Source organism: Rhinoderma darwinii, chromosome 3 (assembly GCF_050947455.1).
Source record: "Rhinoderma darwinii isolate aRhiDar2 chromosome 3, aRhiDar2.hap1, whole genome shotgun sequence".
Classification (NCBI taxonomy): Eukaryota; Metazoa; Chordata; class Amphibia; order Anura; family Rhinodermatidae; genus Rhinoderma; species Rhinoderma darwinii.
Genome location: NC_134689.1, coordinates 350328384 through 350353241, shown reverse-complemented (window position 1 = coordinate 350353241; position 24858 = coordinate 350328384). Strand labels below are relative to the sequence as shown.

At 44.1% G+C, this 24858-nt stretch overlaps 1 protein-coding gene across 1 annotated transcript; it reads right to left on the bottom strand.

Annotated features, from left to right (window-relative positions):
- Nucleotides 1-302: 302 nt before the first annotated feature.
- On the bottom strand, nt 303-23889 carry LOC142749912 (low molecular weight neuronal intermediate filament-like). Its single transcript, XM_075858501.1, has 4 exons — nt 23079-23889; nt 5490-5810; nt 5059-5183; nt 303-841 (listed from the first exon to the last, which is right to left on the bottom strand). Exons 1-4 carry the CDS (start codon nt 23790-23792, stop codon nt 574-576), a joined length of 1428 nt encoding a protein of 475 aa, XP_075714616.1. The 5' UTR covers nt 23793-23889; the 3' UTR covers nt 303-573.
- Nucleotides 23890-24858: the final 969 nt, after the last annotated feature.

The window sequence follows — 24858 nt, the reverse complement described above, 5'->3', positions numbered from 1 at the left end:
GAGAAGTCATCAAAATAAAATGCCCGGAGAACCCCTTTAAGATCTGCTGAAAAAACACTAGTGTGTATGGGAAGTTCTCATATAAGATAGATCTAGATATATCCCTATGTTGTAGAGTTTGTAGTCAGGCACATTAAATTACCAGTGTGGGCCTGTAGCTATGGTCCACTGGTGGGACCTCATGTTACTCATTACACATAATACAGGCACACAAGTATTTGGTGAGAAAATAGTACATATCGTGGGCCACATAGATCTGTCATTATTATGTTGTCTCATGTCAAATATATATTTCTGAGATATATTTTGGTAATATATTTATTTTTGCTGAATTTGATAATAGGCCTAAATAAAGTTAAACAATATAATACCAGTACATACAATGGAATGAACCACATAGTGACTTCATCATTACACCAGGGGACGGGATATAGCTAGTCAGTGGCTCTCGGTAAGATTTTATGGCTTCTTTTTCAACCCGTGCAAGCCTAGCTGAGAAAAGGTGAAAAACAAATTCATGAATGAAAAGTATTAGTTTGGGAGGTGTGTGGGTTTCAGGATATTGTAGCTGGCTTAGTTCTTGGAGGGGGTCTTTTCTGAGGACGCTTCTCCTGATTTTGGTGCTTTGGGTTGACTAGCACCCCCTCCCTTGCCTCCGTCAGATACATCTTTTTTCTCATCTTTCTTGTCTTCTTTTTTCTCCTCTTTCCGGATGGTGACTGTACTTGAGGTATGACTCTTCCCTCCAGAGTAGAAACCAGGTGAATATGGGTAACCGAAGCCAAACATGCTACCTCCTCCCACTGTGGTCAAGCGGGTCTCCTCTCCCTCAAGGAGTTTCCTGCAAATCAATGAAAATAAATATAGTTAAAAGAGACATACACCTCACATAACAGGACACCGGCTGCTGTGCATACCCATGCAGCCAACATTCCTCTCCTTGTCTCATTTGCGCTGGACATTCCATAGCGGCACATTAGCCCTGCTACATCTTAAAGGAACAGACCTGTGTCAGGTGGTTGGTACTCCGCCTGTGGCTGATCACCTATGATTATTTAAACCTGCTCAGAACTAGCATACCATGCCTGAGCAACAATATGCTTTGGATCCTGTCCTTTTGTGAAGGTGTTTGCTATTTTGGATTTGACACAGACTGTTTCCTGACTCTGCATTTGGATCGCTGCCAGCCCTGACCTAGGATTTGTATGACTATGCTTCTGTTTATTGACTCTGGTACCGCCCTTTGGAAAAGACATCTGCAAGCAGTCAGACGTTGCTAATGGACACTGCTCTGGTGATGCACAATGTCCATACCGCCATGAGGGGCGTTTTAAAGTGAAGATTGCAGAATCCTTCAGACCCTGCTCTCCAGTTTAGCCCTAGCCAAATCTAAAGGGCCTTTTATACTGGCCGACGCTCGGCCGGTGCAGCGAGCGCCGATCATGAGACATCGTTGATCGGCTCTCGTTTGCTCCTGTCACATGGAGCTATGGATGGGGACGAGCACTCGTTACTCTTATCGCTCGTCCCCATACATTATTAACATGTCGGCAGCAGGGAGATGCTGCCGACAACGATAATTAGCTATTTAAAAACTATACGACCAGCAGATGATCGAGTGTTTGCTCGTTTATCTACTGATCGCTGACATTCTTACACAGGGCAATTATCGGCAACGAGCGTTATATGAACGCTCGTCTGCCCAATAATCGTCCTGTGTAAAACCCCCTTTCGGGTATGTTCACATGGCTTATGTTTGAGGCAGAAAAATACGAGGCTGTTTTAAATGAAAACCTCCTCTGAATCCAGGCGTTTTTGGAGCGGATTTTCAAAGCTTTAAGGATTTTTGTGAGCGTTTTTCAAGTGTATTTTGTAGCGTTTTTTTCAAGTTTATTTTGAGGCATATTTTTGACACGTTATTTATAGTGTCAATGAAAAATGAACTTGTAAAACTTCACCGTCACTTTTTTTAATTCAGCAATGTAAAAATATACGTAATATAAACCTACATAGTGTATTTCCCAATGAAAGCAATGGGAAACTATAAGGGTATGTTCACACGTACTGTTTTCAGACGTAATTCGGGCGTTTTACGCCTCGAATTACGCCCGTAAAAACGGCTCCATTACGCCTACAAACATCTGCCCATTGCTTTCAATGGATTTTACCATGTTCTGTTCCCATGAGGTGTAATATTACGCGTCGCTGTCAAAACACGGCGCGTAAAAAGACGCCCGCGTCAAAGAATTGCATGTCACTTCTTGGGACGTTTTTGGAGCCGTTTTTCATTGACTCTATTGAAAAACAGCTCCAATAACGTTCGTAAAATACGCTGCGAAAAACGTGAGTTGTTAAAATACGTCTGAAAATCAGGAAAACAGCTCCGTATTTTCAGACGTATTTTGCTACTACGTGTGAACATACACTTAGCAGGCGTATTGCAAGTGTATTTTGGAGCGTAATATGAGCCTTTTTTTCCCACTGATTTTAAAACTATAGGGATATAGAATTATTTCAGATAACCATGTTGCTGTATGTATTTAGTTCATAAATTATATCTGCATATTAAAATTGATGATTCAGATGTGACAATATTTACTACTAGTGCTTACGCACTTACATTGACACTATCAATTCAGTAAATTGGTAGACTAACGTGATATATGCTCAATATATGCCTCTTGCTACTCTAGTCTAAATTTGATTTTTATATATAGATGTGATGTTATTTTAATATTGTCTTTAATATTATTATTTTTATTGTTATTTTTACTCCAGACTAGAGGTTTTATCTATATAGGCAATTATACAAGCGGGGATAGTTGCCCCGTTCCTATGCTCCGATTACGCTGCTAGTGCAGTCAGGGATGTTACTCCCTGTTTACTACCCTTCAACTTAAACACTGAGCTGCTGTGCAGCTCAACAATCCTGGATCGCTGCACTACGTAAAGGTCAGCCAGATCAGTGTTTTCCAGAGCACGGTTGATAATGTAGCTACCAAATGGTAGCCCTAATTAGAGCTCATATATCATTCCAGCCACCAAATGTAAGCCCTACGCGTTTCTTTACTTGTATTAATATCTGCCGTAATTCATCAGGGGCCTGCAGATTTTAAACATTCTGATAGTTAAGCTGTAATGATGGGGGTAAGGAAACAGACAAGTGAGCCCTAATCTACCCGCCACTCAGTCCCTGCCTACTTGCAACGACCCGCCCTAGGAGACGGGGTAGAACTGGGCGACGGTCCCTACGCTCAATAAGTGCACGACAGACAAACAGACAAGGGTACACAGAAGCAAGGGAAAAGGGGCAGTTGCCCACGGAAACACCGTGAGCAACAAGAGTGGTGAACGAGCCGAGTCAAACCAGCAGTGTACGAAGTACCAAACGCAGAGCAGGAGAGTAGTGAACAAGCCGAGTCAAACCAGGAGTGTACGAGGTACCAAACGCAGAGCAGGAGAGTAGTCAGTAAGCCAGGGTCAATATGAAGCAGGGTCAAATAGATCAAGAAGCTGCAGCAGGGCCAGGAAACCAAACGAGAAGAATCACAAGCAAGGAGGAACAGGAAAGGCAGGTATAAATAGACAGAGGGCGGGAGCTAGCTCCGTCTGGCCAGGCTGTGATAGGCTCTCCCACTCCTAAGCCTGCCATCCTGAGTGGTGGAAGATGGAGTCAGTCTCACCGACATAGAAGCAGGTGCAGACTGATTACCTATGGGCGTAGATACAGAAGCTGTGCCTGGCAGATCCTTAACATAAGCGCACAATGTATAAGAGGCATCAATTCATGCCTAACGTGGGTCCAGATTGCTAGCCCTCTGTCACGTTAGTCTACCAATTTACTGAATTGATAGTGTCAATGTAAGTGCGTAAGCACTAGTAGTAAATATTGTCACATCTGCATCATCAATTTTAATATGCAGATATAATTTATGAACTAAATACATACAGTAACATGGTTATCTGAAATAATTCTATATCCCAATAGTTTTAAAATCAGTGAGAAATTAAGTATACATTTTAGGGAAAACTAACAGGAATACCTATAATATTAACAGTGATTTTAGTCCAATGTAATAGGAGCCTTTTATCCTCTGAAAATAAGCTGTGTGAACATACCCTTATAGTGACACAGTGGGTCCATTCTTCTGTTCAACATTGTTAGGGTATGTTCACACTGCCTATTTTCAGCCATTTTTCGGGCCGTAAATGCCCCGAAAAATGGCTGAAAATATGGGGGCTGAACACCTCCAAACATCTGCCCATTGATTTCAATAGGAAAAACTGCGTTCCGTTCCCACAGGGCTTTCTTTACATAAAAAAGAAGTGCATGTCGTAACTTTAGCTATTTTTGGAGCCGTTTTTCATTGGGTCAATAGAAAAACCACTCCAAAAACGGCCGTAAAATACGCGTCAAAAAACGCTTGATGTATAAAAAACAGCTGAAAATCAGAGACTATTTTCCCTTGAAAATAGCTCCATATCTTAGGGTATGTTCACACGTACACGTCCGATACGCCTGAAATTACGGAGCTCCGGAATTTCAGACGTAAAGGCAAGTGCAGGCGTTTTTCACAGCGTCCATTACGGACGTAATTGGAGCTGTTTTTCTATGGAGCCAATGGAAAACGGCTCCAATTACGTCCCAAGAAGTGACAGGAACTTCTTTGACGCGGGCGTCTTTTTTACGCGCCGTCTTTTGACAGCGGCTCGTAAAAAAAATGACCGTCGGCACAGAACATCGTAAAGCCCATTCAAATGAATGGGCAGATGTTTGCCGGCGCATTGGAGACGTATTTTCGGACGTAATTGGAGGTTAAAACGCCCGAATTACGTCCGTAAATAGGGTGTGTGAACCTAGCCTTACAGCCGTTTTTTGTTTGCTTTGTGAGCATACCCTAAGTGTAGTTCTACTTAGAAATGTTGCCTTAAAAATCAGGAGAACCTTTCATTGGCCATTCTGCTTCTATTGAGGGCATGAAGTCTGTGATATCACATGCACACTTGAATTGGTTGCAGCTACTTATTGCGGTCTACTATTTCTTATGAGCCACTTACCTGTATGCCGCTATTTCAATATCCAAAGCCATCTTGACATTGAGCAGATCCTGGTATTCTCTTAGGTGACGAGCCATCTCTCCTTTCGTAGTTCTTAGAGCATTATCCAGTTGGTTGATGGTTTCCTAGAGAAATTATGGTGATAATGTCAATAGAATTTCTGATTTTCAATGGTAAGGCAGTGAGAATGGCATTGTACCATCTATTATCAAGTAATTGAGATCAACTCTAAAGTCAATGTCAAACCAAAAACCGTGAATTTTCCTGGATATTGTACATCCCAATCTTTACGTAAGAATAACCGGTCCTGCTGAGCTGAGTATTGTGTCATACGTGGCGCCAGGCAGCGCTAGGACCACTGGCACAAGGCCAGGCCAAGCATCGTTTTCAAACTATGGAGACTTCCTAACAAGACACTACAGCGGTGTTACCTGCATTTGAGCCATCTCTTCGTTGCTCCTGTCCTCTGCCTCCTGGAGCTGCCTCTCCAGTGACTCATTAGCACTACGTAGAGCATCAATCTCCAGAGTTCGGGCTTGCAGTTGTCTCCGGTATTCTGAGAGCTCTTCCTTGGCTTGGCGAATGCTGTCATTGTTGCGGGCGGCTTCTTGAGACACATTGGCAATCTTGGTCTGGTACCACTCCTCAGCTGACTGCTGATTACGGGTGGACAGGACCTCATATTGCATACGGATTTCCTTCAGGGCAGCGGTCAGGTCCGGCTTACTGACTACATCCATCTCTACACTAATCTGCAAGACAAAATGTGAAAAATGTCAGTCACTATTAACTTATGATTTACTATAATGGAAAAAAGAATTATAGTACATGATGTCCAAACAGCCTTGGGGAGATTACCAATGTCTGCTCTTCCTTGATACTCAAATTACTTCTATATAAAATAATTACCTATCATATAATATATCACTTTAACCCCTTACCAACATTTGAAGTAACTGTATGCCATAGTCGATCGGGGAGGAATATGGAGCGGGATGATAGGCTGAGACTGCTGCAAATGCAGCAGGTGTCAGCTGTATAGTATAGCATTATATTATAACGCCCGGGATCGGAGATAACTCTGAATCCACCCGTTTAACCACTTAAAAGCTACGGTAAAGAGTGGCCGCGGCATCTTAGCCGTTAGAAAGAGAGGGGGTCACTCCATCGCACCCTCCCCTCGACGGACTACTCCTTCTCTGCTGCTATGTGACAGACTACTCCTTCTCTGCCTCTGCTATGTGCCAGACCACTCCTTCCCCAGCTATTATATGCCAGACCACTCCTTCTCCACCTGTTATATGCCAGACCACTACTTCCCACCTCTGCTATGTGCCAGCCCGCTCTTGCTCCACCCCTGCTATGTGCCAGACGAATCCTTCTCCACCGCTGCTAGGTGCCAGCTCCCTTTCCACCTCTGTTATATGTCAGACTACACTAAATGAATACGTTTCAATAGAAAATTTCGAGGTCTATTCTACTTTCGAGGTCTATTCTACTTTCGAGGTCTACTCTACTTTCGAGGTCTACTCTACCTTCTGGTGTGGTGAAACTACAATTTCCAGCATGCCCTAACAGCCACCTATGCTGGGAGTTGTTTAATCTCAGGTAGCATGCTATAGGTTGCAAACCATTAAATTAGGTATTTTGCTAGTCCTCAAGAAAAGACCTAAGTAGCCTGGAAGATTCATCTGGCCAATAAAAGCCTACCGTGTCTTGTACACTACACCAATTATGTGTATCTAATAGAAATAAAGCAGAGAACAGCAGAATGCAAATGGATCCTGCAATGAAATGCAATCCTGACCCTACTTCCCTTAACCTTCCCAAGATACAGCTGGCAATGAAAGTGTTAAGTCAATGATTGCAGACTGTAAATCCCGGCAGGGAATCCCAATGCATTATGGGTAAGATAAATGCATTAAATGAACAGCTGGACAGAGGGGATTGAGGGAATAAGTGCACGCTGGACATTGCCATCTTTAAAAATCTTATTATCATCCTTCTCCCAGGGGAAACACTTGTGTTCTGAGCAGAGGGGCCTGTAAGACGTCTATAGAGCAAACACATGTATATAGGGAGCCTCATATGTTCCTATAACTGCGCTATAGACTGCTGTGTCATTATATTACAAGGTGGCGGCCGGTCTAGGATTTCTTGGCTATAGAGGTATATACATGTGTACACCTTCCTCATTGCCAATAATTAAAAAGACAAGGGAATACAATTGATCCAAGTATTTTGTAAATGGGGATCCCCATGGCCTGTAATTGGGAACGGTTTTCATTCTGTCCAGGAACATATTATATATATACTATTAACATCACCTACAGTCAGATTACACGGTTTATGCTGCAGCATATCCGTATGTTAACGCTACAGACATTGCCTGTAAAGAATTTCTAGCTAGATCTACAGATTGATCTGGTCTTGCTTGCATCCAGGGAACTTCTTAAAGATGACAACTCTCCTCTGTCTGTTTTTTATTTGAATTAAATAACAACACTGAAGCATTTTTTCTAAGTACTCTACATTGTGCCATTCCTCTGATATTCTTCCTGGAAATGTATGAATAAATTACCAACTGGGTTTTGCCCTTGTCAATGGGGCATGTCCCGACACAGTTTCACAAAGTCCAATCAGTACAGACAGTATGAGTAAATGCTTACTTTTTAGTTTTCAATTTGTTCATATATTTCCAGGAGGAATAACAGAGGAACAGCACAACACCAGCATTGTTATTTTATGGGGAATACAACTATATAACTACGCCAGATAGGTCCTCTATGAAAGGGTTGTCCAAGTTTATGTATAACTGTAAAATAAAAGGTTGTGCAGCTTTCTAATATTTATTGCTTGAATTCCTCACCATTTTCAAAATCTTTCAATGAATAGAAATATTCTTGTTTATGTCCAGAAGATGAAAACCCATCCCGATCTACTACTATACCTCTCAACCATCCCAGATTAAACGGGACAGTCCCGGATTCCGGACGGTGTCCCGCTGTCCCGGATGGCCAGTGGTATGTCCAGGTTTCAATTGTATCTGCGTCCTCAGGAAGCTGAAGCAGGGAACAGTCCTCCCCCTGCTTAAACATTCAACTATGGTGTCCCGGGCCAGAGCAGCGCAAGCTCTCTGGCTGGGGACTCCTCCTTGGAAAAGCCCTTGACGTCACTATCCATATATGGACTGTGACGTCAGTGGCCCCTCCTGGAGCGCAATCCCCGGCCAGGGCATTGCCGATGCTCTGGCCGGGTATTGCGCTCCTAGAGGGAGCCCATGACATCACTGTCCATATATAGACGGTGATGTCAGGGGCTCTTCCGGAAGCGGAATCCTCGGCTACAGCGTTTCGAACGCTCTGGCCGGGAATTCCCCTCCTGGATAAGCCCCTACCATCACTATCCATATATATGGACAGTGACGTCAAGGGCTCCTTTTGGAGCGGAATCCCCAGCCAGAGGGAGCCCCAATGGGGGAGGGGGGTAGCGTTATCTACAGGCAAGGTGGCGCTATCTTTAAGGAGGGTGTGGCGCTATCTACATGAGCACTTCGGCACAATATGATCACCATCTACATGGGCACTATGTGGGCACTATGGTGTTATGTGGGCACTGGCACCATCTATGTGGGTACTATCTACAGTGGGCACTGGCACTATCTACAGGCATTGTGGCACTATGGGGCATTATACTGTATGGGGCAGCTATGGGGGCATTATGCTGTATGGGGACAGCTATGGGGCATTATACTGTATAGGGGCATCTGTGTGGGCATTATACTGAATGGGTGCATCTATGGAGGCATTATACCGCACAGGTGGCAGCTATAGTGGCATTATACTGTATTGGGGTTCTATGGGGGCATTATACTGTGGGGTGGCACTATGGAAGCATGACTGGGCTGAACCTGGTATGGGCGGGGATTTGGCGAAGTTAGAGGCGTGGTTTAAAAGGAAAAAATTTTGCTACACGCAGGTTGTCCCTCCTATGCGGTACTTGAAAGTTGGGAGGTTTTCTATTATTGTATGGAGTGGAAGAAATCCTCTGTGAGCTAAACAAATACATTTTACGTGCACTGAGACATCAGGACAGGAGAGAGATTTGTGCTGCTCACAGAGGATTTCCTATACTGATACATTGTAATAAGCCCATACACTGAGAGCAGGACTAAGGGTTTCAATCTTTGGTTGCGAAGAGATCCTGAAAATGACAAGGAATTAATTCAGATGGGGGCAGATTTCCGAATGCTGGAGTTTCTTACATCAGTCTTAGGCTGGGTTCACACGTGGCGGAATTTCACTTAAATTCCGCTGCGGACACTCCGCAGCGTTAATCCGCAGCGGAGCCGTTTGTCCATTGACTTACACTTTAATTTAGCAGTGTTCGTTTAGACGAGGCGTAAAATTCCGCTGCGGAGCATAGGCTGCGGAGCGGAATTTGGTGTCCGCAGCATGCTCTGTCTGTTGCGGAGCAGTGGCGGACTCATGGCGGAATTTCTCCATTGACTTCAATGGAGATTCAAAGTTCCGCAATGAAGTCCGCAGCTGTCATGCACATGTCATGTGTGCTGCGGATGCGTCTTGCTTTTTTGCCATGACATTTCTTCATTCTGGCTGGACCTATGTATTTCTAGGTCTACAGCCAGACTGAGGAAGTCAATGGGGCTCCCGTAATGACGGGAGCGTTGCTAGGAGACGTCAGTAAATAGTCACTGTCCAGGGTGCTGAAAGAGTTAAGCGATCGGCAGTAACTGTTTCTGCACCCGGGACAGTGACTACCGATCCCAATATACATGTATCTGTAAAAAAAAATGAAGTTCGTACTTACCGAGAACTCCCTGCTTCTGTCTCCAGTCCGGCCTCCCAGGATGACGTTTGAGTCTAAGTGACGGCTGCAGCCAATCACAGGCCAAGCACAGGCTGCAGCGGTCACATGGACTGGCGCGTCATCCAGGGAGGTCGGGCTGGATGCCGAAAGAGGGACGCGTCACCAAGACAACGGCCGGTAAGTATGAAATTCGTTTACTTTCACTAGGGAAAGTGCTGTCCCTTCTCTCTATCCTGCACTGATAGGGAGAAGGGAAGCACTTTTCCCGCAGTCCGCAGCAGCTAGTCCGCATCAATTTTCTGCACATTTTGTGCAGATCCGCAGCCGTAATCCGCAACCCGGATTAGGTGCGGCATTGATGCGGACAGTTGCGGAGGAAATCCGCCACGTGTGGTCATGCCCTTAGTTGAAAGCCTGCAGGAGTGAGATGCAACTAATTTATTAAGAGAGGAATCCCTCCTAATACATTTGTTGCATCTTCTGCTGTCTGTGCTCCAGAAAGTGAAATCTTCACTCAGCTTTCCCGAAACAATTTTAACTAAGAAAAGCCTGGAAGACAAACAAGGACTTTTATTAACAAGGAAATTCTCTGTAAATACCGGCCAAAATCAACTATAGAAGGTCGACAGATGAGGCGCAGAAGACAAAACGTACATTAACTTGGAGGAAAATCTTACAATTGACATATAGGCGTCCTCTAGTCACCTATCTGACAGCTGTATCACTTGCTCCCAGTACATGGGATAAATCAAGGCGACAGATCAGAGCTAAGAATAGAAAGCCTAATGCAAAAATCAATACAGAATAGAACAGAAAGGACGACAAACCACGTCGGAACGCAGAACAAAGGAATTGCATGTACATCTGCCCCCCTGTATTTATTATACGGCTACATTAGTGACCATCTTAGCTGCTGGATTACGACAAGAGAAGTGTAGACTATTTCAAGCTAGAATACAGGACTGCGCAGGTGGCTAATCCTGAATACAATAACCAGAGATCAATAATAGGTGCTGATTGGTCATAAATGCATGTAACGGAGAAAAATTTTATCTGATGCAAGGGAAAACTGGTGCAAATGCCTATAGCAACCAATCAGATTTCACCGCTCGTTTTTCAGAGGCCTTTTGTAAAAAATAGGCAGTTACATGATTATTTGCTATTGGCAACCGCTCCAATTTCCATTGTAGCAATTTTGATATATTTGCCCATAGTGTATACACAATGCACAGCGATCAGCTGATTGCCACAGGTCCATCTCTAATCCCTAGCGATCAGCGGTTATTGCCGGGTAAAGCCGCATCTGGTTACACATCTCCCCTGCAGGGGGAATGTACCAAATCAATGTCCAACCATGTAATGCATGGACGGGGCGGATCCGGGAGCCACTCTTCCAGGGTAGTTCTTCGATCTAGCTCACAGCAGGTAGTCCCAATCTGGAGGACCCCCTCTATGATGTAGGGAATATGGACAGGGGTTGTCTGATTGATCATTAAATTATGGATTTATCCAATTATATGGATAGACAGCATAAGTGTATGCGTGCAGATGACTCTTAACGGAAACTAATCTTATATATGATCGTGGTGCAATCATTGTGTATCTACTATTGTTCAATTATAAACAATGGGTTGTAATGATTGTTTAATATAGCTGATCATTGAAAGTTCTGCTAAATTTGTGTTTGTCTGTTAAGGCTTAAAGGAATCACCCTTGAACACCATTTTGTTTTATAATCTAAAAAATCCAAAATCCTGTGCTGATTAATTTCTTGTTTATACTGGATGAAGCTTTGTTTTTCGAACACAGAGTTCCAAATCTCCTGCATAGACAAAGAGAAATCATAAAATGCTGACTGCCTGCTGCCACCATGGCCGCCATCAGGGCAGTACTGCTGGTACACCTGTCAGGGGCCAGGCAACAAGGATGAAAAGAAGGGGCCCGTCTGCTACTTTAAAGATTTAATTGAGAGCCCAAGCGTTAGTTACTTGGAGAAAGTAACGGACCCTGCAACGTAACGGGCCGCTCTTTACCCTGAAGTTACTTAGGCTGGGGCCCTGAGAGGAAGATGCTGCCTCAGCAGGAAACAGAAGCTCCGTGTCACGTGTGAAGGGAGCCGCCCACCAGACAGGGAGGACGGAGGAAGAAGAGCTGGTGAGGAGCAGTGTCACCCAGCTCCCCCCCCCCTCTTGCCTGCAACTTGTACCAGCTGAGGAAGATTCCTCCAGGACAGGTAAGAGGGAACTGTAATGTTATGTGTGGGGGATTCTTTACAAATCGTTTTTGTGGGGAGGGGGAACTTAACTGTAAATTATATATGTAGGGGAGGGGATTTTGTGTCAAATTCTATATGTGGGGGTGGGTAGGACATGGCTATGAATGCTATCTGTGCGGGAGGGGATTTTGTGTAAAACGTTTCTGTGGGGAGGGTGTGACTTGGCTGTGAATGCTGTGTGTGGGAGAAGGGATTAATTATTAATTTTTCTTGGGGAGGGGGAACTTAAATGTTAGACTAAGTTCACACGGGGCAGATACGCTGCTTAAAGGCACGCAGCGTATCCGCCCTGTGCGCCGCAGGGAATTCTGACCGAAAATTCACACCAAACTGTGATGCAGTTTTTCGCCGGGAATGTCCGCTGCGGAAACTGCAGCATTTAGCCGGCCTGCTAGCAGTCACATGGGATGAAACCTCATCCCAGGAGGCCGCACTGGAGGAAGAAACCCAGACTCCTGTGTAACTATAAGATTTAAAAAAAATTTTTATGAGTTGCATTTTTTTAATTCAATGGAGATAACCCGCAACAAATAAGCAGCGATTCCGCAAATACAATTAACATGCTGCGGAATAAAATTCTGCAATGCAAGTCAATTTCTGAGCGTTTTTACCGCTCCGTATTTAGCAGGGTGTGGATGACATTTGTTCTATCTCTTTTTTGCGCAGAAGAATTTCCGTCCGAAAAACCTCACCGCGATGTGGTGCGATTTTTCGGACAGAAAGTCCTGCGGGTTCCAGGTCGGACACTCTGTGTGATTTTTTTGCAGCATATCCGACCCGTGGGAACCCGGCCTAACAGCTCGATTCTGCGTGCCAGAGACACGCAGGATCCGCTGTCACTGAACCCGTCAGTCCCGCTGACCTGACGGATTCAGGTTTCAGTGCATGATACAGCTGCTCTGTATACAGGATATAAAGCAGTTGTATCTCAAAAGGTAAAAATAATTTTGAATAAAATGTAATTGCAAAGTTGCAGAAAACACACTGATACACATTTTATTTTTAAAAAAGTTTTCAAACGGTGTAGCGGCTGTAGCCTTTAAATAACTTTTGTGGGGAGGGGGGATTTGACTGTAAATGCCATGTGTGTTGGAACTTATTTAGCATATACTCACAGGTTACGGTCCTGTTGCGTTTTTGTTTTTTTTGCAGAGATATTGGCAAAACCATGGCAAATGACGGTTATAAAGCAATTTTACAAAAACTGTTGCAAAAAATGTGATTTGACCTTGACGTGTGAAGAGATACTTGTAGTTCATTTGTGTAGGGTAGGGGGGCTTTGTTAAAAAAAAAAAATGCATCAAAACCGCGCAGTCAACTGCACTATTGATTCCGTCCAAACAACGGAAACCTTATAGAACGGAGACAAACGGAAACCATTTGCAACTGATGCGTTACCATTGAAATCAATGGTAATGCAAATGGAAAGCTATGGTTTCCGATGGTTTCAGTTTGGTTTCAATTCATGGGTTCCCCTGACGGAAAAGTCAGACGAAACCCATGTACGGAGTCCCGACGCAAATGTGAACAAAGCCTAACATATATGGACATAAGGAACAGCCCCTGAGTCCCTGGGCAGAGCGCTAGTAGAAGATCTTCCCGGCCAATCCAGCCCTGGGAAAGCTCCACTCCCCGGGCTCCACTCCCCACTATATGCCATACAGTCGGATACGTTTTGGCTAAATTTAACAAAATCCAGAGCATTAACCGGTCACTGCCTGTTCCATGGTTTTGTTCACTGTGAGGGTATGTGCACACACAAAATAAAAAACGTCTGAAAATACGGAGCGGTTTTCAAGGGAAAACAGCTCCTGATTTTCAGCCGTTTTTTAATCATACTCGCGTTTTTTATGGCCGTTTTTGGAGCTGTTTTTCTATAGAGTCTATGAAAAACGGCAGCGTAAAAAAACGCCCCGTTTGAATAGAATGACGTTTTCCTATTGAAATCAATGGGCAGATATTTGGAGGCGTTCTGCTTCTGACTTTTCGGGAACATACCCTAATTTACATCAGCACCAAAATCAGTCAACACGTATTATGTGAAAACATGAGCGCCACACTTTCCGTTGTCCACCCCTGGTAATGGAGGGGGTCCAGACATCTTGGTTGTATATGGCCCAGAAATTCCTGATTGCGGCCCTGGCTGCCACCACTAGGAGAAGCTCAGGAGCTTACTGAATACTGATAATAATAAAATGAGCTCAGACCATAAAAAATATATATAAAAAAAGACATGGTGTTATAAAGTCCACATTAGCTATAAACTGCCATACGAAATTAGATCACTATTGGCTGATCCCCATGATTCTGGGGCACAAGTGTACCCCAACATCTACTGTTGGGAAAGATCATGCATGCTTACTTTCAACATGCCGATCCTTTGTTCCCATGGGAGATATGCAGTGCTAATCGTTAACCTGCTTATGCCTACGGGGGATGAATCACATCTGGGTGGGCGCCCCAACGCATGTTTACAACTGCAGAGGTGCATACGGCAGGGTCAGGTATATGTATACAGCATAGTTTTCTGTGCTACTCTGTTTCTATAAACTTCCATAGAAGTGAATGGGTGGTATGGAAACAGAGTAGCCTAGCGAGCTACACAGTTTCCGTAACCGCTACGCTGTTTCTGTAACCTCTAGTCACAGTATAGTACTTCCCCACAGTGTATAATGCCCCCCCCCCCACAGAATAATGGCCGTATAATGCCCCCATATTGCCTTCTCACACAGTATTATGACCCCTTAGTGGCCCCCCACATAGTATAATGCCCCTGGAGCTGGCCCAAACAGAATAATGTCCCCATAGCTGCCCCCCCCCACAGGATAATGCCCCAATAACTGCCCACACACAGTATAATGACCCCATAGCTGCCCCATACAGTATAATGCCCCCACACAGTATGATGCCCCCATAGTGCCTAATAAAATACTCCCCTTTCCCCATTCGCACAAAGAGTGGGGGAGATCCCTCTCCTCATCCGGGATGACTTCACCACATCGCGCCTGTCTGCGCCAACCTGCTCACCGCCGGCGTTACAAAGTGAATTCTGGAGCAAGAAGCCATCAGCTCCCAGCTCCACCATTGGATTCAACTCTATCTGCATGCTGAGGCTCAGTGGGCCCGGGTCCAGCGCCCCCCTGCTAGCTGTGCCTCTGGCCCTTCCCTTATTAAAATAAACATGCATGCTTCTGAAATCTGAGCATGTATGTTGATTAGGTATTTGGGGAAGATAGCAGTAGGCTGACAGCTATACAGATCTATACTTTTGTAAGGCCTTGTTCACACAGTGCAGATTTTGCATGTATTTTTCAAGCCAAAACCAGCAACTGAACTAAACAGAAGAAATATATAAACGTAGGTCTTATAGGTCTGCTCTCCTGGATCCAATTCTGGTTTTCGCTTAAAAAATGCACGCAAAATCTGCATCGTGTGAACAAGGCCTTAGGTATTGTTGTGTGCGTTCTAAAGGGGATATCTCAGGGGCCGCTGCTTGCGGCATGCATATGATTGTTTATGCATTCATTATTTTTATTTTCATTTTTACAAAACAGCTTCTATGTATCCTCTATACATAGAAGCTGTATTGTTCACTATGAGCCAATTCCGTCAGTTTAGCTGAACTGACAACTTGGCTGAGAATGAGTTCTATATGTCTCGAAGGGTATGTGCACACACACTAATTACGTCCGTAATTGACGGACGTATTTCGGCCGCAAGTCCCGGACCGAACACAGTGCATGGAGCCGGGCTCCTAGCATCATACTTATGTACGACGCTAGGAGTCCCTGCCTTGCTGCAGGACAACTGTCCCGTAGTATAATCATGTTTACAGTACGGGACAGTTGTCCTGCAGCGAGGCAGGGACTTCTAGCATCGTACATAAGTATGATGCTAGGAGCCCGGCTCCTTGCACTGTGTTCGGTCCGGGACTTGCGGCCGAAATACGTCCGTCAATTACGGACGTAATTAGTGTGTGTGCACATACCCGAACACAGAAGACCACCATAATATCGATCACATCTAAGTTAAAGAAATAAGATATTGTCGAAGTATGGTGCTTCTGTGTGTTAGGGTGGATTTACACGAACGTGAAATACGTCCGTGCAACCCGCGTGGTTTTCACGCGGGTCGCACGGACCTATGCAAGTCTATGGGGCAGTGCAGACTGTCCGTGAGTTTTGCGCAGCGTGAGTCCGCTGCGTAAAACTCACGACATGTTCTATATTTCTGCGTTTTTCGCGCATCACGCACCCATTGAAGTCAATGGGTGCGTGAAAATCACGCGCACCACATGGAGCAGCAGTAAAAGAATGAATGTAAACAGAAAAGCACCACATGCTTTTCTGTTTACAAACATTCAAACGGAGTGTCATAATGATGGCGGCTGCGTGAAAAGCACGCAGCCGCGCACCATATGAACATGACACACGGAGTTGTCAAGTGCCTTTTGCGCACGCAAAACGCCGCGTTTTTTGCGTGCGCAAAACGCACACGCTCGTGTAAATCCGGCCTTAGACACATACAGGACCCTCTCTAAGCCAAGCAGTCAGTACAGCTGAACTGACAGAATCACTACAGAATGAAACGTTTCAAGGTCCGTGCTTGCTGGTCGTTAATGGAAACATTCTTATTTATATCCAGAGGCTGCTCAAATAGATGCAGGGCTTATTAAAAGCATCAGACCCCTCCATCTTCATCAGTAAGGGTATGTTCACACGGCGGGGGTCCGTAACGGCTGAAATTACGGGGATGTTTCAGCCTGAAAACATCCCCGTAATTTCAGCCGTACCGGCATGTGCAGGCGCTTGAACGCCGCGTCAATTACGGCCGTAATTAGCGCTGCTATTCATTGGAGTCAATGAATAGCGGCTCCAATTACGGCCAAAGAAGTGACAGGTCACTTCTTTGACGCGGGCGTCTATTTACGCGCCGTCATTTGACAGCGGCGCGTAAATATACGCCTCGTGTGAACAGACAAACGTCTGCCCATTGCTTTCAATGGGCAGATGTTTGTCAGCGCTATTGAGGCGCTATTTTCGGGCGTAATTCGGGGCAAAAACGCCCGATTTACGGCCGTAAATAGGCCGTGTGAACATACCCTAAGACAAACTCCATACCCAGAGGATGCTGCGTTTGAAAAAAAAACAAAAAAAACGCAGCTGACCACGAAATTGCTTTAACCCCTTAAAGACTAGGCCATTTTGTGCGTTAATTAGGATTATTTTTAGTTTTTTCACGGTCGCATTCCAAGAGTCGTAACTGTTTTTTTATTCCGTCGACATAGCCGTATAAGGGCTTGTTTTTTGCGGGACGAGTTGTATTTTGTAATTCTACCATTTTTAGACGCTTATAATATATCGATTAACTTTTATTAACTTTATTTTAGGAGAGAATTGAAAATAAGCAGCTATTCCAGCATTGATTTTCACGTTATAAATTTACGCCGTTTACTATGCAGCATAAATAACATGTTAACTTTATTCTATGGGTCGGCACGATTACGGGGATACCAAATATGTAAAGGGTTTATATGTTTTCCTACGTTTGCACAATAAAAACCCTTTTAGAAAAAAATTACTTGTTTTTGCATCGCCGCATTCCAAGAGCCGTAACTTTTTTATTTTTCCGTCAATATGGCCGTATGGGGGCTTGATTTTTGCGGGCCAATGTGTAGTTTTCATTAGTATTATTTTGGGGTACATAGGACTTATAGATTAATTTTTATTTAATTTTTTATAGGGGGAATGGGAGAAAAGAGAGAATTTTGCCGTTGTTTTTTGCGTTTCTTTTGGACGCCGTTCATCCGGCAGTTTAATTAATTTGTTCATTTTATTGTTCAAGTTGTTACGATCGCGGGGATACCATATATGTGTATGTGTGATTTGTTTTGACACTTTTACTAAATAAAACCACTTTTTGGGCAAAAAAAGTAGTTTTATTTGATTTTGACTGTAATTTTTTTTTTTTTTTCACAAACTTTATTTAACTGATTGACATTTTTTTTTTTTAGTCCCACCAGGGGACTTCACTATGCGATCTGCTGATCGCATATATAATGCTTCGGTATACTTTGTATACCAAAGCATTATTGCCTGCCAGTGTAAAACTGACAGGCAATCTATTAGGTCATGCCTCCGACATGGCCTAACAGGCAGATGCTGAAGGCAGACCTGGGGGTCTTTGTTAGACCCCCGCTGCCATGGAAACCCGACGGCGACCCGCGATTTCTTTGCGGGGGCGCCGATGGGGTGACAGAGGGAGCTCCCTCCCTCTATCAAACACATTAGATGCCGCTGTCACTATTGACAGCGGCATTTAATGGGTTAAACTGCCGGAATCGGAGCGCACTTCGATTCTGGCAGTTGCAGCAGGAGCCAGGCTGTGTATAACAGCCGTGCTCCTGCCGCTGATCGCGTGGGTACACTGGCAGTACTCGCGCCATCACAGGACGGATATATCCGTACTCCTGCGCGAACTAGCAGCTGCAGAGGACAGATATATCTGCGTTGTTGCTATCAGTGTGTGAAGAGTGGGAGAAGAGGGTTGCATTGACAATCCAACACAATGGGCAGCACTTTGAACACATTTTATAAGTGGTCAGAAACTTGTAAAGAACTCATGAAAGAATAAAGTAACGTTAAAACTAAGCACACCATTGTTTTTCTTGTGAAATTTTCGATAAGTTTGATGTGTCACATGACCCTTTTCCCATTGAAAAAACTAAAGTTGGATACAAAATGTCAGACTTCAAAATGGCCGCCATGGTCAACACCCAGCTTGAAAAGTTTCCCCCCTCCCATATACTAATGTGCCACAAACAGGAAGTTAATATCACCAACCATTCCCATTTTATTTAGGTGTATCCATATAAATGGCCCACCCTGTATAGTGCCCCCATAGCTGCCCCCTTTACAGTATAATGCCCCCTAGCTGCCCTTATACAATATAATGCCTCTTAGATGCCCCTAGTGCCAGTGCCCATGTAGTCCATGCAGATAGCAACACCGCGTCTCCTGTAGATAGTGCCCCTATATAGTGCCACAGTATCCATGTAGATAGTGCCACACCCCCCCCTTGAAGATAGCGCCATTGGGACTCCCTCTAGGAGCGGAATCCCCAGCCAGAGCAAAGGCCGGGGATTCCGCTCCTAGAGGGAAGCCCTGACGTCACTCCATATATGGACAGTGACGTCAGCGGCTACTCCATGAGCGGAATGCCCGTTGCCAACTCCGCCGGGAATTCCGCTCCAGGAGGAGCCCCTGACGTCAATTCTCATATATGGACAGTGACCTCAGGGGTTTCCTCTGGGAGCGGCATCCCTGCCAGATCGGTAACGGGGATTCTGCTCAAGGAGCAGCCACTGAAGTCACTGTCCATATACTGTATGTCAAGGGCTTCCCTGAGCACAGCACTTAAAATAGCGCTGTGCCCGGTGAGTCCTCGGCGAGTGGAGGAGCTCCCTCTGCTCCTCCACTCTGAACTAATTCTGAAGCAGGGAGCTGATGGTTCCATGCTTCAGAATTGGGTTCAACTGCATCTGCGTCCTGAGGACGCAGATATAGTTGACAGCGGGACATACCTCCGGCCGCCTGGGACAGCGGGACACCGCCCGGTTGGGAGGTATGCATTATGTACATAGTGGTGAAGGTAATCGTGTAAACCGGTGGCTGTATTTGAGAGTTATCCACTCCCTTCTGGTCCTCAGCTGTGTCATGTGACCTGCAATAGGTCTCTCCATCTGCCACAGTGTCTCATGTGTGGACAGGAAGTCTGTGTCTCTATTCATTACTATCACAGCCTCGATGTGAGTCTTTTAGGAATAAATTGAGAAGCTGACTTCCTGTCCACACATGGTGCAGATGGAGAGTCCTATTGCAGGTCACATGACACACCTGAGGACCAGAAGGGAGTGGATAATTCACAAATACAGCCACCGGTAAGAATATTACCTTCGCCACCATTTACATAATGTGCCTTGTCCAATGGACCAGAGAATAAAACATTTTGTGGGAGTTCTTCTTTAAAGTCTGTAGCGAAATATAAAATGCACTACATACAACCAATTTTCAGTTTGTGGCATTGTTAAGGCAATTTTCTGGTCAGTAGTGTTTTTTTCCAAATGCTGCTTGCTCTGGGTATGGCGTTTTCCCCCATAGACTCCTCTATAGGACTTCAAATATCACCATAAAAAAATTACACTAAATGAAAAACACCACTAGAAACACCATAAAAAAAATGCTGTAATATTTAAAAAATTGCTGGTGGTTTAACATGCATTTTTTTCAAGCAATATAAAATGCAAGAAAAATCAATAAATCTTTGTGTGAAGGAAGCCTATCATAATATTCCAGATGTCCACTTCCAAATTCTTCTCCTTAAATGCAAATGTACCGTTTTAAATTATATACAACATGAGGAGGCTACATTTCCAAAAATATTTACATATCACCATACATTTGGTTTGTAAGCTTTGTTCACATCTGCGTCGGGATTCCGTTCATGGGTTCCGTCGGACCTTTCTGTCAGGGGAACCCATGAACGGAATCCCAACTGAAACAAACGGAAACCATAGGTTTCCGTTTGCATCACCATTGATTTTCAATGGTGACGGATCCGGTGCAAATGGTTTCCGTTTGTCACCATTGTGTAAGGGTTTTGTCGCTTTGACGGAATGAACAGTACAGTCTACTACGGTATTGATTCTGTCAAAATGACGGAACCCTTACACAACGTTGACAAACAGAAACCATTTGCACCGTATCCGTCACCATTGAAATCAATGGTGATTCAAACGTAAACCTATGATTTTAGTTTGCTTCAGTTTGGATTCCGTTCATGGGTTCCCCTAATGGAAAGCTCAGATGGAACCCATGAACGGAGTTCCGATGCAGATGTGAATGAAGCCTTAGTGTAAAAAAAATAAGAAAAATTTGTATATGGAGGGTAGGGGGTGCCAATGACCAAACAAAAATTTATTGCTATAACCATAGTATAAAAGAAGAAATGTAATGGTTTATGCTGATTAGAGACATTTTCATTTTATATAAAACAATGGCAATTCTGACATTCTTTTGAATGGCTGACAAAAGAGAATAATAGTTGTGAAGCAAGTCTAAATCTGGAATCGTGCATCTAATTTCCAACGAGCCATGGGAATAATATAAATATATATATATATATATATATATATATATATATATATATAATTACTGTCAGGCCGTTTACATAAGGGGCTGTGTGTGTTTGAAGGTAAGGTGCCCTTTAAATGCCCTCTGTGCCATATTGGTCTTTGTTCAAGTGGGTGTGGCACTGCTGAGATAATTAGTGTTGGATCTTCCACACATTGCTGCATCATGGGAAATCAATTTATAGATTCCTCAGCCATTGTCGATATCAGCCAACCTGGAAATCTTTAATACAACTGAATATTTCACACATTATAGACCGCTGTACAAATCTGTAATATTATTATGGGGAGGAATAATTAATTTATTTTAATATATTTATCTCATTTTTCTTCCCTCATACGTTAATGCTGGGCTCACCACAGTTACGTCTCAGAGGAGACTATGAAGCTTTTCTCTTATCCTTCTTCTTCTTCTATCTTTGAGATATTTCTCTAAAAAAAAAAAAAACCTGGCCAGGGAATCCCGATATAATGAAATGTGCCGATATAGATACCACCGTTCTTTAGGATACCCCAATGTAAAAATATTACAGGGAGCGATTACTGGTCGTATTACTAGTTGGCGTAACATGGAATAAAAAAATAAAAAAAAGTTACCACATGTAAATAATAGTAAACGCTTATATTGAATGTGTCATCATTATGACAAACAGGCGGGTAATTACTGCCCCATGTGGCTTATCCTTCCTAAATATCTCTGCATCCTCTAGTTCTCCAGTTTCATCCTCTTATTAGTGTCAGTGATCCCCCTGCATGATCATGCTGTGTGTACCCATCATGGTATAGATTGTACAGTGTACTATAGGTAACTAATGTATATGCCCCACCACCCCAGGAGCTGACTACTACCAAAGGTGTATGTCATGAGGGCAGGTCTTGCTGTTACTATGGGTCAGTGGAGAGGGGGGGGGGACCCAAATTATTACTATATCCAGTCTAATGGCTATGGAGGCATGTGATAGGCTCCCCCTCTTCATAATTGCCATAACATTAGAAATCAAAAGAGGGTAGAGACACCAAATGTGCCGGGACAAATTTTCACCAGCCTCTCCTTTTTCACCATGGGGGTGTGGAGGTTCCCTTGGCTTTCTGGACACCTTTTTGTACAGACCAGATTACAAAATATTAATATAAGAGGAGGATAAAGTCCAATTAATCCATTTGAATGCTATTTGACTAAAATGTGTAGCCTTAGGCACCTGCCTATATTGACAAAACCATAAACTCCGTTCAGTTCTTGTGCCTTGGCACCCTCCCACTTCCTTTGTAATAACCTTCTATTGCACATGTGCCACATTGCACGGGCAGCAATCCCCTCTTTCTATGAGCAACACTTTCTGTACATGGACCTCTCAATGCCAGGCAGGACTCATACACACAGAATAGCATGAGAGTCCTCAAGGTTAATAATATATTAGAAGTCTAATGTACTGGAGCACGTCACATTGTGCATCCCTTTCTCTCATTACAGGATCTTTCCCTAATGTAGGATATGCCCCCTACAGTTATGTAATAATAGGATATTTACAGTGCAGTATCTATAACACCTGCAGAGTGTACTGCATATTTCTTACTGCCATAGTTTGATATTGGATACATTGTATAGAGTGGCATATCTGAGCATGTTGTCTTCATATGCTTCATTTGTCTCACACACTCCCCTCCTCCCAGTCCTACTGGAGCCACCGCCCTGACAGACACCCCTTCGTATCTTATGGGACCCACCTGAGCCTCCGTCACTGCAGCCTGAAGCTCAGCAACCTCCTCTTCATGGACCTTCCTTAAGAAAGCCACCTCATCTAGTAGGGACTCCACCTTCTTCTCCAACTGTAGACGGTCCAGAGTTGCTTGATCTACATCCTTTCTAAAGTTCTTCATAGCATCTTCCGCCTCTTCTCTTTTGCTTGCCTCTTGCTCCAGTTTCTCCTGCAGTTGGTGCACTGCATTTTCCAGATGCTGACAGTCTAGCTGAGCTTGGTCCTTCTCATGAAGTTGTTCCTCAAGCCTTGACCTAAGCTCCCTGACCTCCTGCTCATAGACCTGGCTAAGCCTTGAGGGCTCTGTCTGCTTCTGCCTTAGCAAGGTCACCTCTGCCTCCAGTAACTTGTTCTGCTGCTCCAGTTGGTGCACCTTCTCAATGTAAGTGACAAAACGGTCATTGAGACCCTGCAGTTGTTCCTTTTCATTGGTTCTCACTATCTTCAACTCATTGCTGAGAGCCGTGCTCTGGGGCAAATCAAAATCAACCTGGTGCACTGAGGCAAGGTGGCTGGCAGGGGACCTACCGACCTTCCTGTAGGAGGAGATGCTGGTGTAGGTATCTCTGGGTCTGTATGCCTGGGAGGACCTAGAGCTAGGAGTATACAGGTGGCTTGATGACCTGGGAGAATCTCCAAATATCTTCTTATAGGATGAAGTGTAAAGATCCCTGGATGTCATGGTTAAGCCTTGGAGGTGGGTGTGGTATGCTGCTGGTGATGGCTGAGGATGTAGTACCTTCCTTCTTCCCCTCTACACACAATGCACACTGCAGACATACAGCATCACTTTATATACACACACGTTGCTCAAGCCACCCATCCCAGGAGCTAGCCACTCCCAGCACTACAGCATGTGCCCCCTCTATGCAACATCCTCTGCAGCTATCCCATCTAGCTAAGGGAAGGGTTAATCAATTCAGATCACTGCCACAGATGAGGAATACAGCAGATTTCAGCACTTTGAAATAGTGACACACATCAAGTGCTCAACCATCTATCCCTATATTATCCATACTGGCTCCTATATTATCGAACGTGGCTACAAATAAGACAATAGGTTGGATATAGACAGATCCTAGAGTTTAACAACATTGCGTTTTAGAGTAAAATATTTAGCAAAAAAAAAAAGGCAAAACAGTTTAACGATAGATACAGGGGCAATGAAGACTTTATTAACCCTTTCATATCTACAGAAATTCAGCTGTATTGGTTTGAACATTAGCCTTTATAATAAATAAGGTAAATCGAATATAAATTAATTCAGGATGATAATGGTCAAGAACCTCCTATCTACATTCAGTTGGCAACACAGCCACTCCTTGTTGTCCCATTGTCCGCCCTGCCCATTCAGATAGATGAACCTCCCTACTGCAGGAGGATTTGGAGGGTGTGGAAGTCACAGGGATGGCCCCACAGCTCTGCAGTCCGATCTGGGAAGAAATGCAGCAATGCCCAAAATCTTCTGTCTTCTGCATTCACGCTGTGTCGAAGGGGCACAGGGGGACAAAAATATCATGTGGTGGTAGAGTTACAAAGATAAGTGTGTGTGTGTGTGTATGATATATATATATATATATATATATATATATATATATATATATCATGAAAAATAAACTGCACGAAAATGTGCAACTTTTTCAGATTTTCTGCCATCCTAGGCACTTCTTAAAAAAAGTGGGGGTCTTAGAGGGGATGGGGCACCTGCGGCCAGATAGATTTATTATAATTTACGCCAGAAATTGTTG

Bases quoted from the DNA above. Each gene is read 5' to 3' on its own strand.
- LOC142749912 (XM_075858501.1), bottom strand. From the start codon at position 23,792: ATGACATCCAGGGATCTTTACACTTCATCCTATAAGAAGATATTTGGA. The intron at 5,811-23,078 runs GTGGGTCCCATA...TTTGTCTTGCAG, and splicing joins CTGCAGTGACGGAGGCTCAG to ATTAGTGTAGAGATGGATGT. The intron at 842-5,058 runs GTAAGTGGCTCA...ATTGATTTGCAG, and splicing joins ATTGAAATAGCGGCATACAG to GAAACTCCTTGAGGGAGAGG.